This window comes from Talaromyces proteolyticus (genome assembly GCF_021365285.1).
Source record: "Talaromyces proteolyticus strain PMI_201 chromosome Unknown BGW36scaffold_7, whole genome shotgun sequence".
In the NCBI taxonomy this organism is placed as follows: domain Eukaryota; kingdom Fungi; phylum Ascomycota; class Eurotiomycetes; order Eurotiales; family Trichocomaceae; genus Talaromyces; species Talaromyces proteolyticus.
The window spans coordinates 1263369-1282703 of record NW_025764283.1 but is presented as its reverse complement, the minus strand read 5'-3'; the positions used below and the strand labels follow the sequence as shown (position 1 = coordinate 1282703).

Genomic DNA, 19335 nt, shown 5'->3' with positions numbered 1-19335 from the left:
ACCCCGGCGCTCCTTACTTCCAGGTGACTGGATTGGTGAAGAAGTGAGATCGATGACTTCTCTTGACTGTTGGCGAAGACACTCCGGACATGGCTTGTCTGAATGGAGATTGCCTGCATAGGGGCAATTGTTAGAATCTAAGGCATGTGTGCATTCTGGTTATATGTGCAAGATTGTTCTATTGTACATGAGAGGGACCTAGGGCTCATATATATAGCCAAAGGTATACAAAGAACATCTATCTATAGCCTGAAGGGTTTCACTATGGTGACAGCCCTTTGATCATGACAGAGCGTGATCGAGGATCTCACGGTCCTTCCCTCCTAGAAAGGACTCGACCTCGAGGCTTGCCAGTTGGGGTTGCGAATAGCCTCATGATTTCCCGAAACGTTGCCCTGGCAGCTATAGCCAGTCATAACAAACCGTGGGTTTCCGTTTTGAGGATGGCGGTGGCAGAGCACTGGCATAACTGAGGACTGGGCGTTGTATCAACGCACGGCTGAGAACATGGTTCTTCTAGGTGTGTTAAGTCGTGGACGAGCATGCGCATTTATGCTGATGGCCGTCATATTTCAATTTGAGGGGTGATGTGAAACACTTACTGGTCAGGTGCGTCGCGGCAGCAGATTTAATGACTCAACTATTAATTAAATCGGGATTCGTCTATAGCCAATTGACAAATATCAATAGATTTTCATTTGAAAACAAGATGACAATGGAGACTGTAATATAATGAATAAGTCTTCTTCTAGACATAATCTTCCCTTGGTCAACTATAACCTTGAAGCAGTGATTAACTATGTAGGGATATTGTGCCCATTTGCAGTGAGGGCCGTTCTAATTATGACGTCATATACACAGATATGGCCATCAATGTTACTGACAGCATGAATGGTTACAATCTATACAACGATATAGCACTCCTTCCAGAGAACATCATGGCAGACTCGCAACACTAGGATCCATACTGGCGGCTCTTTCACCACCAGGGGGCCGCGATGGGAGCAGACCAAATTGTAACACCAGCCATAAGAGGTCCCATACTCAGGGTGATGTACATCCAGACTAGTTTTGGATCCACCGTTAATGGTGAGACTGCCACAGCGAGTAATGCTCCCACGGAAGTAGTTGTCAGGTAAACGGCCATGACTAGCGATTTCATCGAGGCCGGCGCCTTGGTATATGCGTACTCGATACCTGCGACCGCTGCAAGTATTTCTGAAGTGGCAATCAACATGTACGCCGGAGCCTGCACGTATATAGAGACCTGGTTCGGTACACTCCCTCCCACGCAGTCTCGTGCTCGTGGATGGTTATAGCATGGAGGTGCCGCATAAATCTCCCATTGAACAAAAGCAGCGTATAGCATGGCAGCGCCACAGAACATAAACCCTGCCGTCATTCGATGGACATAGTCAACCGGCTTTCCAATCCGTTCAAAGTACGGGAAAACAATGCGGTCAAGAATAGGCAACAGGATGATCGCTGTAACCGGGTCGAGGAAAACCAGGATGTCGTTTGGGATCCCGTGAGTCTCCATGGTACTGGCCTGGGAGACAAAGTTCGTCGCGAATTGCGTACAGGCGGCCCAATAGAAAGGGTATAGTAAGAAAACTTTGCACGCGGATGAGATTCGCTTCAAATCGTCTACAAAGGAGTTGTCCCACGGAACTCGCTGGGCTGAGTCCTCGGTACCTGGACGTGCGTAGTCGAGGTTGCCCCCGTGCCTAATAGCAATCCAGAATGCTCGGCATGCGTGGAGGATAACAGAACTCTCTGGTGCACGACTGATGTATCCGTCCTTGCTTATCAGCAGGATGGTAAATCCGGTGATGAAAATCACGGTGGGTAGAGCGAATGCCATGGTGAAGCCGTATCTTTGCTCGATAGCCGTGCAGGCGGCAGCAGCAAAGGATCCAACATTGATGAACAAGAAAAACATGGAGAATATGCTATTGGGGTTTCAGCTTTGGGTACTTGGGTGCATACTTTCACGAGGCGAACCTTTGTATCGTTAGGTCTCTGTCTACAACCACCTTTTCTCCATACTTGGTTACTCGGATGGTTTCGCTTGGACCAGTAATTTGCTCTGCAATAAGCGAGCTCACGTTCGTCTTGATACCACCAGTACCGATGCCTATCAAGACCAAGGCCAATAGCAGTGCCAGTCGCGACAAAATGATGTCATAGGCTAGCGATATCGAGGATAGACACAAAACTACCAGTCCACAACTGTAGATCGCCGAAGAGTACATGATCGTCTTCAGTCGTCCGATATATTGGTCTGCGACTACAGCGCTGATGGATGGGGTGAGGAAACACCAAAGCAGAAAACCTTGATTAATCATCGTCGCCTGGGCCTGTCCAAGTCCTGCTGACGTTAGTAGATCGCTAGCGACCGATAGAAACAGCGCCCACCAATCCCGCCGGGGTGCAGAGGGTCGTCCATTGCGTTCTGCATGTAGTTTTGCATTGGTCCGACAATACCAAAATAAGCAAATCTCTCGCAAAACTCAATAGTCGCGATGAGCCAGACAGAGCGAGGAAATGAATCTGCCACCCTCCTGAGGTGAGCTTCTGATTCCCTGACCACACTGGCAGGTTCTACCTCATCACGCTCGGGCAGTAGGCGGGTGCGTTCAGATGTCGCAGGCATGGTTGACGGCGTTGAGGTCGACGTCGTGGGCAAAAGTGGCTCTCAGAGGCTGAAGGAATGTCTGCTTACTACGGTGGGTGCCAAACAGGACAAACGAGACGGGGAATATTTAACTAGTTAACTTAAGCGATGTTTTGCTGAGGTAATCCAAAACACAAATAACTAACTTAACTAACTTAACTAACTAACCTCACTAACTAGTTAGTTACTTGCTTGTGCTCGAGTTTCAGCGCTTGGCCCACGACACACAAAGTCTTAAACATACCACCTATTGATTATTCGTCCACGGGAGCGTTTGTGATGGAGTAAACTCGGACCAATCCTTGACTGCAAACGTGAGCACATCATAGGCGGATTGCGTTTGATATGACTTGACTAGGCTGACCTGTCGGGTACTATCGTCGCCTTCATCCCTGCCAAATTATTTTCTCCCGTGGTACAGATCTGCAAAGCGGCGAGGCACTCACGCCTTACTACCAAGAACAGTCCTTTACTGGTCTAAGAAAAGGCAGCTTCGCCCATGATATGCAGTTTCGTCCAGGAAAGCACACTCAAGACACAGATACAGCCCCAAGACGCCTACGAATACCATTCCTGAGCCATCGTCAAGCGCGATATCGCAAGGATGAAGTCCTCCATTGAAATGTGTTGACAAGATTACGGCCCCACTACTTGCGTCGGAACTTTTGGCGGGACTGTATTATGGATATAGGCAGGCCCCACATGTCCCTGGGATTGCCGCCCTACCTATCCTCTTAAGGACTGGTGCGCCACATGGCACCAAACACAAGCCCTACGCTGTGGAGCAGCCGCCATACTGTTTGTGGACAAATGTGGTTCGAGGTCAAACGCGTTAAATGTGATTTTTTCTTAAAATGAGCTCTGTCAGCTGTATCTGTATGTCCGGATTCCTTACTTTCTAAAAGTATCAATCAACTTCTCCACTAGTAACACCTGCACCAAGACAGTATGGATGTCAAAGGCGATTGTCTACCAAACGTTCCTGACACAGATACCCCGCCCACCGAAGTTCCTAAGTGTGCCAATGGTGGCGAGGAACAAGCACCATTGTCCGAAAATCGCCCCGAAGCACGCAGTAGCCGAGATCCCCACATGGTTGATTGGAATGGGCCTGACGATCCCGAAAATCCAACTAATTGGACAGTTGGCAAGGTAGCCACTACTGTGACAATTGTTTCTACTATAACGTTCCTTAGGTTCATCAAAAGGTTTACTTTCCGAGTTTACTCGCTAATTTGGGCAGTGCTTTATCCTCATCGATATTCGCTCCGGGCATCCTGCAGGTTCTGCAGGATTTCGAATCGAAGAATTCAGAGCTCGGCTCTTTCATCGTATCCGTCTTTGTCATTGGTTACGGATTCGGACCATTGATCATTGCGCCACTCTCTGAGATATACGGTCGCTTGCCAGTGTATCACGTCTGCAGTGCCCTCTTTGTTGTTTTCAGTGCGGCGTGCGCTGTGGCCCCAAATCTGCCCGCCTTGGTAGTATTCCGCTTTTTGGCTGGTCTAGCTGGCAGCTGCCCTTTGGCTCTCAGCGCTGGAACTATTGCTGACATCATTCCGTACGAGAAACGTGGCAAGGCTATGGCGGCTTGGACATTTGGTCCCCTTCTAGGTCCCGTCATCGGACCAATCGGTCAGTAAATGATACTTATTGATGTTGTATGCCGCTCTCTGACAAGGAGCATTGCTAGCGGGAGGATATCTCATCCAGGTGAAAGGTTGGCGGTGGTCATTCTGGGTTGTAACTATAGCGGTACGTCTGGGAAGTGACCTGCTGACTGTTCTAACAAGATATGCGCGTAGGCTGGTGTTGTCTTCATCTTCTCCGTCCTCTTTATGCGCGAAACATATGCCTATGCTATTCTCAACCGCAAGATCAAAAGGCTTTGCAAGGAGACGGGTAATCAACACCTTCGCTCCGTCCTAGATAAAGGAATTTCTTCCAAGAAGATCTTAACAACGGCTATCATTCGACCATCAAAGATGCTTGTCTGTTCGCCCATTATCTTCCTTTTTTCCTTTTACATGTTCATAGTATATGGCTACCTCTATCTTATCTTTACTGCCATGCCAATCATATTTGAGAGCAAATACAGCTTCTCGACTGGTTCGATCGGCCTGACATACCTCGGCCTCGGTGTCGGTTCATTTGCTGGTAGTAGTAGTAGTAGTAGTAGTATTCATACGCGCATCTAAGCCTAATGTGGCTGGCGGCGAGGCTGATGGACAGTGGGCCTCTCTGCCAATAAAAGAAGAGAAAGTGCAGGGCTGTCAGCCCTGGCCTTAGCTACGGGGCGCCTAAGGCACCCCTGATGCAGCCTCGGCCGAAAACTCTGCACGCGTTCCCGCGTCGCCAAACAATAACAAATCAACAGAACGCTCAAACGCCAACAAATGAGATGTGTCACAGACCTTATATGCTCAGGAGAGTGGTGGAACGCTTGAAAACTATAGAGACTAATGAAATATTGTACAGGTTCATTTGCTGGCGTTTTGGTTTCCGGGGCAAGCTCAGATCGGTTGGCACAACACATGAAGGCCAAAGCAGGCGGAGAACCGAAATCAGAGTACCGTCTGCCGCTGGTTGTGCTTGGATCATTCATGGTCCCTACTGGCTTGTTCTGGATTGGCTGGACAGCTGAATTCCGCCTGCATTGGATCCTGCCTATTATCGGCACCTCAGTCTTGAGCCTCGGAGTGACCCTTGCTTTCGTAAGTTGAAGAAGTCGCTTGATCTTGTTCATGTCTGGCACACTCGGCAGCTAATGACAATCATAGATGGCTATCTTGACGTACTTGGTCGATGCCTATGATGTATATGCTGCTTCTGCCGTAGCCGCCAGCATCCTCCTACGCTCTTTAGGCGGTGCGCTGCTGCCACTTGCAGGAGGTCCAATGTTCTCCGCATTGGGCATTGGTTGGGAAAGCTCTTTGCTAGCTTTCATCGCGGTTGCTATGATACCAGTTCCGATTCTCTTTTTGAAGTACGGGGAGCGCATTCGTCAGAAACGTCTGTTTAACGTCCAGTTTTGATGCCCAGCGACAGTGCACAAGTATGCTCTCGACCAGGTTTACGATATGAACCTCGCAGTTTTTGCGAGAGGTGTTTGGAAAGACTTGGGGGCATCTTGAAGCCTAACGTGCTTGGGATAGATGGCAGCTCGATCCGTAGGAATAGTGTATATCAATCTAACAAAGAGGAATCGCTTGACCTTCCGCCAAATTGACGGCGAAAGCCTGATTATATGTTGAGAACGACGCCATTCATCTCATATTCAACAAAGCATCTTATAAATCAAAACAGGATAGTTATATAACGATAATATGTCACAACGGATATTGTATAGCACTAATCGAAAATAGATTAGGCCAGAATAAAGCCTACGCCAGTAAGTGGAGCGGTGGACCTCCATAAAAGCTTAATTGATCTACGGGGCCCCCGGAAAAATAAGCGAATCGGACTGCATCCATCTATACAAGATTAACAAAGCGAGACATGAGGCTATTCGTTAGATGGCATTGTATCGAATTGATCCCTCTCCTGAAGCAATGTCAAGTAGTTCCACTTATATGTGATACCGGCTCTGCGCCGTGCGCCTGCCAGTCAAGATGTGATTGTCTCGGTTGCTTTTCGGAATGAAGGGAGTGAGGCAGAACATGCAGATAACCTCTGGAAGACCGGTTTTCTCTCTGGTGTGACACCTGTAGTTTTCCGGGCTTGAAAAGGTTCGACCTCCACAGCCATGTTCGAAACACCGTGGCTTGTTTACTTGGCAACGAGCCTCCTGTAGAGACGAGAAGTCCAAAGAATCATCACTTGGTGGATGCATCCCGCCTATAGAAGTCCATGAAGCGTCATCGTCGAGGGCAGCCAGTGAGGCTTCCCTTAGAAGTCCCTGATTTGCTTGAGTGTCCTCTGCGTTCGATACTGGTAACAGCGAAGGTGTTTCGCTACAGGATGAACTGTTCCATGCATGTGGTATGGAAGTGTTGGAACCTTGAGCATCTTGTATGGCGAAACTAGCTAGTTCCATTGTCTTCAACCAGGCCCCTCGAGGAAACTCGCGGTCCTTAGCCGCAACTGCTGCGCTTGCTGTAGAGGAGTTTTGCAGCTCGCAAGCCACTCCTTGGGTCTGCTCGGCTTCAAGTAGAGGCATATTTACGTGAACCGGTGGCTGCTGAAGCGGTGAAATTTCAGGGAAGAATTGTACATATATTTTGCGGCCATGAGGGATACGGTCATTTAAGTAGCGAATGACACAATACAGCGAGGTAATCATCAACTGTCTAGATTCGCCGAGCCCAATCTGATCCTTGTCCCAGTTACACCAACCAGGAAGAAGAGCTAACGTGCCACCGACTCTTCCATCGTGTGGGCCAACCCTGCGTATGTGTTTGGCGGCGATGGTATTGCACGTTGACTCTTAGGGCTCTCCAACACTACATGTTCACGCCATCAAAATATTTTCGGATTTTGGACGCCACTCTGGTATCAGATTCGGCATCGGCCAAATAGGTCGCCAAGGTAAACTGAGTGATAATCTATCCGATCAAGACCACACTTTGAGGTGTATACATGAATGGGTACGGCCTTGCCGGTGAAAGGAACAGTTGACGCCACTCCGCAGCCGCCGGTTGTCTGGAGGCAGAAATCATCCCCGGAAACACTCGCTCGACTTTGGTTATGCAGCAGGGAGGATGTCGGATCTAATGGCTTTTGTCGGGCGTAAGATCGGCTGGGATAGTGTCATGATCAAAGGGCTTTCACCATAGTGAAACCATTCAGGCTATAGATAGATGTTCTTTGTATACCTTTGGCTATATATATGAGCCTTAGGTCCCTCTTATGTACGATAGAACAATCTTCCACATATAACCAGAATGCACACATGCCCTAGATTATAACGGATAGCCCCCTCCGAAGCTGAACAAAATTATTGGTAGCGACATGCAGAATAGATAGGGTACGGTTCTTTGGGTGTATTTTGCAATTCCGTGTCCACTCTTCGCCGCGTTATCTCAGTCGTCGTGACCAGCTTCCCTAGGCAAGTTCCGTGTAAATGGACGATGAGGCGCAATGCTAACGCAGAAGGCGCGTCGACTCGGCAACCTCTTGTCAAGTTTGTAATACTGGATTAACTATACTTGAGAAATGGGTTAGTATTCAGTCCCACTGCATATCATCTCAGAGAGTACGTGGATTAATTTCACTTGTGAACCGGCCGAAGAGAATGCCGACTACCCAGTATTTCCCAGAGGGCCCAGACGCGGTACATCAATATTACCTCTCCGTCGCCTCCTCCCCTGCACTGAGTAACAGGAGACAGAGGGTCTCGCCCCGTTGGGCAAAAGCGCACCTGTGTGTGGGGGGAAGCAACTTGACTTGGAGAGGGAGACCGCATTAACCTAATCACTCTGATACCATGACAGATATGGTTCGCGAATACAATAAGACAATGAGCCTTTAGAGTTAGTACCGTTCTTGTGCACTGTAAGTCTGTACTGTAACCCATAGGGACAAGGCAATAATGATTTTGTTATAATCTAAGGCATGTGTGCATTCTGGTTATATATGGAAGATTATTCTATCGTACATAAGAGGGACCTAGGGCTCATATATATAGCCAAAGGTATACAAAGAACATCTATATATAGCCTGAATGGTTTCACTATAGTAAAGCCTGTCGGACTTTCTACGCGTTAGAACAAATTGAGTTTAGTGGAAAATTCGATTGGATTGAGATACAAGCCTGAGTTGCAAAGAACTCATCTATCTAGACGTATTTATATGCGAATTTACACTAAAATTTGTCATCAGGGGTATAATGAAAATTCAAATATATCAAATTTTTGGGTGTTGTTTTGGCGTTGTTGATCGTAATTTTGGGCGTTCCCAATGTGCTTAGTGCCAAATATTCCGACAATAGCCTCAAGGCCCCTCACTGGCCGAGAGATTCATGTCAACAACGAACAACAGCTAAAAATACAACCCACTGATTCCATTTTGATAAACACGCTTACTGGCAAGAAGCTGAAATTTTTCTCCTGAAAGATGAGACCTTCCAATTATAATATAATAGGACCAAAGCCGACGAACGAAGAAGATCTGGAGTTCAACAACACAATTATCAATTGTTCCATCACTCTTCTAGGCCTTAAGACAACCGCCCACTTCTTCTCACGTACTAGCACCTTTATTCCTATTTCAAAATATAAGATTGTCAAGAAAGGGTTTACGAAAGGGCCACCACACTGGTATGGTTGTGAGGATCAGACAGAAGCAGCGACTTTGAGGTTTCTCGCTCGAAAAACATCCCTTCCCGTACCTAAGGTCTATTGCTCCTTTAGACACAAAAATCATTTTTACATTGTCATGGAAAGGATACAAGGCGAGACACTTTCAGAGGCCTGGCCGAAGTTATCCAAAGTATCCAAGTACGAAATATATGCGCAGTTGCGGGATATGTTCCAAGAACTACGTTCCCTCGAGCCTCATCCGCATAGAGGAGTGGAAAGCACTACCGCGGGCTCTTTGCGTGACTTCCGTTATCCCCGCGTTTCCGGGCCTCAGCCACGATTCGGCAGTTTTCGTACCATTCAAGAGTTTCATCGCCAACTCAGAAACAATTTACCACTGGAAAAACTGCTGGGCTGGAAAGAAAACCATAACTGGCAGGAAATCAAAGAGGTGATTACCAAGCACGATGGACCTTGGCCTCCACCAGTTTTTACACATGCCAATGTGAGCCCGTCGAATATTCTTGTACGTGGAGATAAGGTTGTTGGAATCGTTGACTGGGAGTTTTCTGGTTGGTATCCTCACTACTGGGAGTATACGTCTGCGTGGTTTGGCAATTCTACGAGGCCAGAGTGGCAAGATGAACTAGAAGAGTTTCTCGATCCATTCCCTATGGAGTTGGAGATGGAAACAATTCGCAGAAAATGGTGGGGACGGCATTGAATTTAGAAAATGATGTTTGTAGTATATCACAGTGACTCTTTGTACCACTATTTGAACACGAAGATACGAGGTAGTCCTTTACCTACCAGGATATCTTATGAAAGTGCTGGGAAGAGAGAGATTAGATTTCAATTTCAGATAAATCATAGTTCAATCAAATAGAAAGTATTGTGGGAAGAGCTGTAACAATAATAAGAGAAAATTAGAAACACGCGGGGTTAGCGTGTTTAATCTCTGGGTCAGGTCGGCGACTGACTAAGCTGCCAACTCATCCGGCCTCGGCGCCTTGCTTGACTGTACTACTACGCCAACCACCTTGCAGGCAGCTGGGCTGCCTAAAACCCCCTCACCCACGTTGCTACAAATTGGCTCTCGATTGCTCATAATACAACTCGGTGTAGCTTCTGGAATTTTAGGTCGGTTGTTTTTCACCTGCCACGAAACCGCTTTGGACAGCTTCAGCAACCTATCGCCAGCCGTCAGGCATGGCGGATCGGAATGGAAGTCATAGAAGTCGAATCGACAAACGCGATTTCGACGCCAATAGGCCGCTCCTTGCGGATTACGGTACATGTGAGGAAGATGGGCTGCGAGCCCAAGCCGGATTCTCAGAGGCAGAGTCGCGCACGTCAAGGCTATCCGGCGACGGTGATCAGCCTGGCGAGGGTTTGCTTAACGAGGTAGTTGAAAATATTGTTATGAGGGATCGACAGAAATTGAAGAAGGAAATTGTTCGCATATTCAGCTTCATATGGAGTATCATATCATGGTTTGTTCATACGTCGACTGTTATATTCATTAGTTTTCTGACCCAATTAACTTGATTGTAGTCTCGGTGCTGGGAGCCTAACGGCTTTCTCCCTTTACGGCCCTCTCCTACTTACTCGACTACATTACTCGCAAGCACACGTTAATGGCGTTTCAATTGCTGCCGAGATAGCCATGTACCTGCCCATTTCGGTTTTTGGGTACCTTTGCGATCGATACTCCCCCTCTCCGGTGTCGCTTTTGGCTGGAATACTGTTTGGTGTTGGATACCTGCTTGCTGCGTTATCATACAGGAGCGGTCCACCAGTCGACTTGGGTGGAACAGGATGGCCATACTGGGTTATGATCCTGGCTTTCGTCTTCACCGGCATGGGCACTTGCTGCCTGTATGGAGCTGCGGTAACAACATGCGCAAAGAACTTTGGCAGAGGGAAGAACAAGGGCATCATGTTGGCATGCCCAATTGCTGCATTCGGCCTAAGTGGAATATGGCAGAGCCAAATTGGTAGCCATATGTTGTGCGAAAGAAACCCCGACGGGTCATGCGGAGAAGTCGATGTCTTTCGATATTTTCTCTTCCTGTCTATTCTGTTGTTGGTTATTGGAGTGATTGGCGCCGCAGCATTACAAATCGTCGATGATGAAGAGCAAGACAAGTATATTGATGAGGCCGTCTCGGAGCTAGAGAGAAGTGGCATCCTTGGAGAGGACAGTTTCTTTCGCCCTCGTGAAGAAATCGTAGCTTCGTACGGAACGTTCCAAGAGAACAACGACAACAATTACTACGATGACGAATCAGCAGATGAACAATTCGTAACACCATCTGAGGAAGAACGCCTACAACAATCCCGAAAGTCACAGCGGGAAGAGGAGGAACGGCGAAAAAAGAATTGGCTTTTGAATCAAGAAACGAGACTGTTCTTGAAAGATAATACCATGTGGTGGCTTGCAGCTGGTTTCTTTTTCGTGACAGGGCCTGGAGAGGCCTACATCAACAATGTTCGTATTCAACATGTCTACTTGGTTGTATTGCCCTACCCTGTTCTTACTGACAAACCTCTAGCTCGGCACAATCATTCAGACCTTAACGCCCGTCTCATATCCAGAAAAAGCACCGCCACCTGCAGGTCTTGCATCAACCCACGTCAGCACCAATGCTCTAACCTCGACAATTGCGCGTCTCCTTGTCGGTTCCATCACCGATATCTTTGCGCCACCCGCAACCCATCAATTCATCTACAGTCTCGAAAACCCAAACCGCCAACCGATTCCCCAATCCCGCGGCATCACACTATCTCGTCTCACCTTCCTCCTACCTTCCGCCTTCGTCCTCTCCCTTGGCTTTCTTCTCCTTGCCTCCCCGCTTACTCTCCACCACCCTGAACTATTCCACGTAACTACAGGCTTTGTCGGGTTCGGATACGGCGCCTCCTTTGCACTCATGCCCATAATAATATCCGTGGTCTGGGGCGTTGAGAATTTTGGCACAAATTGGGGGATTGTGGCCATGGTTCCTGCCGCTGGGGCCGCCTTTTGGGGTATTGTATATTCACATGGTTACCAAGATGCAATCGACGCCGATCCAACGGACCGCCAGGGTCAGTGTTTTGGTTGGAAATGTTTCGGATTATGGGCGATCGGGTGTACGGCGAGTATATGGGCGGCAATAACCGTTTGGATGATTGCCTGGAGGGGATGGAACAGAAGGGGAATTGTAGTATAGATTTGATGACTCTTGTCGATGAGATAGACAAAATTTTCGGACACAACTGTTCATTTCGTTAAAAGTTACAGCCCATTTATATCTAATACTTATAGAACGTTGTTCTATATACATAAAAAATTAGTATTACAGTCAACTGCCCTTCAGAGTACCAGTCCAAAACTGGAAAGTTGTCCTAGGGTGTTTCTGTCAACCGCGATATTCAGAGACAACCACCGAGTAAAAAAAGAGATGAATCAGATATCAGCAGATTCCTCATCCAATCCCATAAAAACCTTATACAGCCGTTTACTAGCCGCCGGACCAATTCTCGAATCCGTCAATGCCCCATTCTTATTCGCCGATTTTCGTACATCTTCTAACAAAGTCGGGCCATGATGTTTCATCCCTTTCAACAAATCCACAACACTGGGATACTTCGCAATAATTCCATATGCCATGGGAGCGGTTACACGGTTGATTTCTTGCAACATCTTAACAAAAGTGTCCAGTTTGTCTTCCCCAGTTTTCACCTGTCCGGTTTCCATACAAAAAGCAGCGCCGTCATGTTGAGCCATTTGAGCGTGTCGGTAGGGAACCGTGGAGATGTGTTCACTGAAGTTCTTGATCCATTCAGCCGTTTCAGTGGAGGTAGTTGTATGGTAGATGATACAGTTGTGAGTGACTTGAAGCTGGAGGAGGGCGTCTTCGATGATATCGTCATCCACTGGTGGTGAGTCCTCAGGCTTCTTAGTCTTTTTGCGTCGTCGTTTGTTGCCGTGGTCTTTATTGTTTTGATGCGCATCACCAAGCATATCTGCATCGTTCACCTGTCGGAGAACCTCAGCTTGAAAGGCTCGATTACGGGAGTTCTGGTTTTTGCGTATCCACGCCGACAGTCCATTAATAAGATAAATCAGTTTGCAGTTTGAGTAGGCGCTTTTCAGTTTCAATACATGATGTTCGAGTGTCTCTGAGTCTTCTGTAGCGTCTCCTGATGACGGATCAACAAGCATATCGACAAACTCTTGAGCCGAAAGCGTGCTCAAAACGTAATTTTCAGACGCAACATATACCGGACAAGGCTCCCAAAACCCCGCCTCTTCATTGTAATTTGCATTTTTCTTGCGGCGCCATTTGACAACGTTAGGTATCGTGCTTTGAAAGAAAGTATAGTCCACACCCAAATGCTTCATATATTCAGCGACTTGATTTCCAACGCCAGTCTCTTCAAAAGTAGTCGACATATCAACGATAATTTCAGCTACGGTTTCCTTTTTATGCGTTTTCAACTTGTTGACTTCGGCAATATCAGCAGCCAATTGCTTTTCCTTGGCCTTCTCTTCTTTCTGTAGTCGCTTTCGTTCTTTTTCGGCTTCTTTTTCTCGTTCAAGCCGTGCTTTCGCTGCCGCACGCTCTTTCGCCCTCGCTTCTTTCTCGTTTAAATTCAGCTTAGGCTTTCTCTTCGGCTTTGTTGCTTTTTCCGGCTCTTCGAGTATGTCTGAAACCAAGTCCAAGTCGAAATTATCCCTTCGTTTCAACCCTCGTGAGCCAATACGTGGCTTTTCACTGGACGTGCTGCCAGCCTTCCCAATATTGTCACTCAAGCTCGCCAGCAAAGATGCTGTCCTATCCGAGTAGCCTCGTTTCAAAGCGGGCTGCCGCCGCCACTGCTGCTTCTGCCTCGGATCGTCCAAGATTTTATCCGACCCCTCATCCCGCCAAACAAAGGGATCACTAAATTCTTCAATACCATCATCATCAATCGTAATAGTAGCAGTCGTTTTGTTCTTTGCTATCCGCGATTTTTGTCTCTCTGTCGCCGTTGTTCGTTCCGGTGCAGAGGACGTGAATACGACAGGATCAGATTCATATCCATCCCAATGGCAGGTCTTTCCTGTGGGTATATCTTTCTGGGCGCTCCTGTCATTGTTTCGGCTCACTGAGGACTGTAGTGGTGGTGGAAGAGGTGGGAGTGCGGGGGAGTTGACATGGATATCATCAGAAAACGTGAAAAGAGAAGAATCATTGGGGAGTTGAAATTTATCGTCTAACTCTGGTGTGATTCTCCGTGTCTTTGCAAATCGCTCGTTCTGCTGCTGTTTTTGTCCAGGGTCGTCATAGACAAATACCGAGGAGTCAAAATTATCGGATAGGAAATTCGGGGAACTCGGTGGTCTCGTCGCAGGGGAACGCCGCACGCCTAGAGGTCGTGGTTGGGTCGATGGTGGAGGAGAAGAGGAATCGATGAGGTCAATAACCACTGGCATTTTGCCTTGCTGCCTCTTCTTACAACAATTGAGTCGTGCTAAAGTAGATTTGTCCAGAACCTGACGCGACGGACCGAAACACGGCGTCTTCACGGTGTCACGTGCATCCGTAAAACGTCACTAGCGTTAGCAGCGTCAGCAGAAGAAACTGTTTGGAGCTTAATTGTGCTGTGCACATTATGACAAAATACGGGAGAACTCAAATATGAAGGTATCGGACGTTCAGAGGTTATAAAGATATTTAAAATAGCAAAATCGTAACTACATATAAAGGTATCTATATACAGAAAAATTATAATACAAGATATCTCAAGAAGAATGCCAAAGCAATTCCCGAAAAAAGAAACGCAAAAAACATCTTCCACAGCTCAGCAGCGGCAGCAAAGGGCCTTCTCTCCGCGCCGAGCATACCCCGAATCTCACCTTCAAGCTTATCCTCCAGCGCGTGGAGCGAGAATTCACTTTCAACTCTTTCCACTCCGTTCCTAGCCATATTTTCAAAGTCTTGCTCCGTCATTTCCAATAGAACCTTTTCCATGATCGCAGTCCATTCGTTTATGTGTTTTGTATCCCTCAACCAGCCAGTTTCTCCTTCAACGATACTTTCTAATGGTCCTCCCGTGTTTGATGCAAGCACGGGAAGACCGGCGTGCATCGCCTCGACGGGGACGATGCCAAAATGTTCGTTGACGGGTGTATAAAGTAAAAGCTTTGAGTTGTGAAGAAGAGTATCTCTGAATGCACTGGGCACAGAAAGAAGGAATAATACATCGATCGAATCGGGAATTGAAAGTGCGGAGATCACAGTCTTGGAAGTCGCGGTTTGTAACCCAAAGCCGAGCGCCAGGTCGTCCAGTTCTCTGTGATACTGAACATTTTCTAGAACGCGGTTGTCGTAGCCACCTAACCAATTAGTTAAAAGAGAGAACTCTTGACTTAGGGGGGACTATCATAACTCACCTGCTATGACCAGTCGTGTCCCCTTCCGCGCCTCCACAGACAATCCATGATAGGCGCGAATAGCTAGATCAGTGCCCTTCTTCCTTTCGAAGCGGTTAATGCTTAGCACAATTTTCTTCCCGCCCCAAAGACTACCCTGCTCAATGACTGGTTTGCTGATTCTCACAGGACCCTCCTTAGTGTCAACACATGGATACACAATGCTAACATCACCCAGTCTATGCGTTTCACCAAAGACATGTTTGACCACGCCGCGAGTGAAATTTGAATTCGCAACGACCTTATCCGAAGCACTAATAGCGCAGCCCTCAAACCAATCTAATGGATATCGATATGCATTTTTGAACAATCGTAACACCGAGTTCGCTTCATTGCGTCGCGCCAATAACTGGTCTGGGAAATGGCAGTAAAAAAGAATCCGCTGTTTATACCTATTATGATTATTGTTTTGAATACCGTGGCTAGCGAATCGTTCGCCAAAAAGTTTCAGAATTGGAACACAGGCCGGCAATTGGTCAATAATAAATATATCATCCTGAAAATCCAGCCCATCCCGACTAGAGTTTCGTTTCTTATCCGTTCGACCCATCTCCGTAAGAACAGATATCGTAAGGTGCAACTGACGCAACATGGCCATCAATAGATGAAACCTGCCAAATAAGAGCGCTGGGAAAACGGTATTTCCGCGCACGCGGACATCAAGCGTCCCATCTCGAGCTTCCTCAAAACAATGTGATTCGTCGCGGTGGGATGTGTAGATTGTGACTTGATGGCCGCGGTTTTGAAGCGCAAGGGCGACGTCGATGATGAGACGTTCGGCACCCCCGATCCCGAGATCAGGGTGGATGATGATAACGTTGGATGGCATTGTTTCCTACTGATCCTTAGTGAATGCTGGGTAGTTCGCACCCGCCAGGCGGTCTACTGTGCTCAGCAATTAAGTCGCGAAAGTTGGGCTGTGAGGCTAGGATAATAATACAGCTGTCATCATGTTGGGATAATACGTCATGTGATAAGCCGCTTATCTTATCTACAGTCCCTTATCGATAAGATATAAAGCATCAAGGATTATTCTATCGAGAAGCAAAACGTTTAAGTTGGTTAATATTTTTCTCTCATTGTGCTCAAACGTAACTGACAGTCTTTGATCAGTTACGTAGCATCAAGTCAGGCCAATGTGGATCCAATTGTAGGCTCGTAGTAACAGTCAAGGAAAAGAAATACCCTCAGACTTGGGTAATGTGCCTTAACAGTTGCTGTATATAATATAACTACAAGAATAAGGCTTAATTCACGACTAGAATGAATGGCTACACTATTAACAGTCACATCGCCTGAGAATGTGTAATATGACAACAATAAAATAATGGTGCCTAAACTGTAATGATATAAGGTATGTGTGCATTCTGAATATTTAGGGAAGATGATCCTTTAGGCACATGAGAGGGACTTAGGGCTCTAATATATAGCCAAAGGTATACAAAGAACATTTATCTATAGCCGGAATGGTTACATTATGGTGAAAGCCCTTAGATCATGACAATCCTGCGAGCATTCATGGTGCTTTCTTGTCCACTCCTATTATGATGACTGATGCAGATGGTAAGGATCCGATGCAGAGATATATTGAGAAGATGGTTGTATCGTTTCCGAATGAGTATAATCCGGTGCATTTGCAGGAAGATGTTGATGTGAAATGAGTGATGTATACATAAATATGTTGTAGATGCATATAGTTGATATTATCAAATCCGCCTTCTATTTCTTTTAACAGTGCAGAAAATGATGACATAGAAGATCATGACTATATACTATAGCTCTAGCTATCCCTCACCCTAATAGAAATACATATGGTGCGAGTTCATAAAACAAAGTAATGACGAATGGAAAGAATCTAGTCGCAGGTCTTAATGGCCTTGGATGCTATCAAATTAATGAAACAGTAAAGTCATCGTATTGTGTCCCACGGTGCTACGGATTGCTCAATTAACTCCGGATACTAGATGAATATTTTTGTATTCTTACTACATCTTGGCACTGGTTATACTGATTGTCTATACTCTGACGGTCCCTGGAATGACTTCGATGGTGAAAAATGAGCATTATGATTCAGGGGATATGGATTTCTCAGAAACCACTTTTAAGTATTCTTTATTAGTTTTATTAGAAATGAATAAATAATTACCTTACATGGATTTTGCTAGGTACTGATTTGCAGCATAATAACCCTCCTTGTATTTCATAAGCAATTCGAGTCAAGTCCTTAGATAAGGACCTATTACAATTCCATGTTATATCGCTAGTTGTAGGATTGAATCCAATATTTCTGATATGGTCGTGGTGGTCTGTAATGGTGTCCAGCATTGTAAGTTTTTGTAAACTCAATCATCAACTTAGAGCAATTTGGAGACCTCTATCCAAAACTCGGACGGTACGAATTACTAAATTCATCGAGCGTCAAAGGAGCCGGGATATGGGTAGCCGCTGCAAAGCTTAAACGTCGTAAGGTGGCACAGTTTTTAGTTGATTGATTGTGCACTTTGTTAGTTGTAGTAGGTAGGCTCTCGATCCAAGATCTATCGTCGTTAGAATAATAACCTAGGCATTTTCCGAGTATAATATTCGCCAGGGAAACAGTTAAAATGCCACGTGACTTCAACCTCAATTTGGTTACATGGCACCTGGTATAACTTGAAGCATCTAGGCAGACAACAACATCATAGAATTTGATATGAATATATTGAAACGCACCCATTTCAATATTATATACAGAGTCTAACCCAACGCCAGACGATACATATTCGACTCCTAACATCCGAGGAACTGTCCCTCCCTAAATAAATATGTATAGAGATAAAAACACGTCGAAGAATCGCTGAATAAGACCGAGGTACCGCCGCCAGAAGAAAAATTGGTTTTCTTCATAAATTAAAGTGGAAAATGGGTCCATATATAAACAGGGAGAAGAAGGTAAGGAAGAAAGAAACATCATGAGCCATGAGTACATCCCTCTAATGCTTCGTAGAACGCCATTAAGTCCATAGAAAACGGCCGAATGCAATAAAACAAGGACGAAAGGTATGAACGGTGCATAATGATTAAAATGACGAAAGAAGAAAGAAAGAAAGAAAGAAAAGAAACCCCTCCGCGCCCAACATTCGTCAAGGTGGATCTCGAATATCCTTGTAGCCGGGGTCTGCTCCGAGTACAGAGACACGTATCGGGTATCACAATGATAAACTTCAAAAACTAACTTCACCCGGATCGCTTTCGACCACGTCTTCGACCCAAAATGCGTCAGTAGAACTCGTTCTAGTCGAGTTGCGATGTGCAAGAGCCGAAGCTTCAGTCTCGCCTCGCTCTACAACTTCTTCTTGGCCAACTTCTTTCAGTATCCTCTGGAAATACATACGGAGTGTGCGGAGTCCACGTAGATAACCTCGGTCAATATCGCCGGGATGATAAGGCGGACAAGACACATCTGAGGGAAGTTCGTCCTCTCCAGTGACACAGTTTGCGAAATCAACAATCTTAAGCTTCACCTCGCCACTTTGCCAATCATCAGAAGTTCTTCGGTCAATAGGAGGCCGCCCAGGAGCCTGTGAACCTTTTATATCAGCTGCCCCCTTCTTCTGTTTCGCAGGAGAAGGATCACCATCGTAGAGAATTAGAAGGCTACTGGCGTAGAAGCGATAGCTTTTAAGATTCCTGATCATATTTTCAAGCGTGCTCAATTGACCCAGAATACTAGGAATCTTCTTCACAACGCTTCTATAACTGACACCATCATAGAGAAATCGCGTCAGAGCATCTTGGAATTCACGGCCTGAAGATAGGTCTCGACCATAGTATTTGTCTTCAAAAAGATACTCTTCCTTCCTGATATTCCAGGTCTGCATGCCACATAGCCGTACTCCCAGCTGTTGCGATGTAGTTGTCTGACACTTGCGCCGTTGGGACTTTCGCTTTTTCTCGTCCGCATATAATCCATA

General features: G+C 46.3%; 6 protein-coding genes across 6 annotated transcripts; 3 read left to right on the top strand and 3 right to left on the bottom strand.

Annotated features, from left to right (window-relative positions):
- Positions 1-979: 979 nt before the first annotated feature.
- Positions 980-2656, bottom strand: BGW36DRAFT_397921 (oligopeptide transporter; the record flags this gene model as incomplete). The annotated part of the gene is made up of 3 exons (XM_046218342.1): positions 980-1952; positions 2005-2371; positions 2419-2656. 3 exons carry the CDS (start codon positions 2654-2656, stop codon positions 980-982), a joined length of 1578 nt encoding a protein of 525 aa, XP_046071292.1.
- Positions 2657-3625: 969 nt separating this feature from the next.
- BGW36DRAFT_428366 (major facilitator superfamily domain-containing protein) lies at positions 3626-5715 on the top strand (the record flags this gene model as incomplete). Its single annotated transcript, XM_046220540.1, has 6 exons — positions 3626-3873; positions 3921-4315; positions 4374-4435; positions 4486-4837; positions 5159-5394; positions 5461-5715. 6 exons carry the CDS (start codon positions 3626-3628, stop codon positions 5713-5715), a joined length of 1548 nt encoding a protein of 515 aa, XP_046071291.1.
- A 533-nt stretch (positions 5716-6248) lies between these two features.
- On the bottom strand, positions 6249-6839 carry BGW36DRAFT_428365 (uncharacterized protein; the record flags this gene model as incomplete). The annotated part of the gene is made up of 1 exon (XM_046220539.1): positions 6249-6839. One exon carries the CDS (start codon positions 6837-6839, stop codon positions 6249-6251), a length of 591 nt encoding a protein of 196 aa, XP_046071290.1.
- A 1810-nt stretch (positions 6840-8649) lies between these two features.
- Positions 8650-9824, top strand: BGW36DRAFT_380747 (kinase-like domain-containing protein). Its single transcript, XM_046216365.1, has one exon. The coding sequence runs from the start codon at positions 8735-8737 to the stop codon at positions 9641-9643; it is 909 nt and encodes a 302-aa protein (XP_046071289.1). The 5' UTR covers positions 8650-8734; the 3' UTR covers positions 9644-9824.
- A 120-nt stretch (positions 9825-9944) lies between these two features.
- BGW36DRAFT_343112 (putative MFS monocarboxylic acid transporter) lies at positions 9945-12174 on the top strand. Its single transcript, XM_046213143.1, has 3 exons — positions 9945-10412; positions 10474-11410; positions 11475-12174. The coding sequence occupies exons 1-3, from the start codon at positions 10129-10131 to the stop codon at positions 12132-12134; spliced, it is 1881 nt and encodes a 626-aa protein (XP_046071288.1). The 5' UTR covers positions 9945-10128; the 3' UTR covers positions 12135-12174.
- A 196-nt stretch (positions 12175-12370) lies between these two features.
- Positions 12371-16211, bottom strand: BGW36DRAFT_297637 (uncharacterized protein; the record flags this gene model as incomplete). Its single annotated transcript, XM_046211370.1, has 3 exons — positions 12371-14443; positions 14685-15286; positions 15344-16211. 3 exons carry the CDS (start codon positions 16209-16211, stop codon positions 12371-12373), a joined length of 3543 nt encoding a protein of 1180 aa, XP_046071287.1.
- Between the last annotated feature and the right edge of the window lie 3124 nt (positions 16212-19335).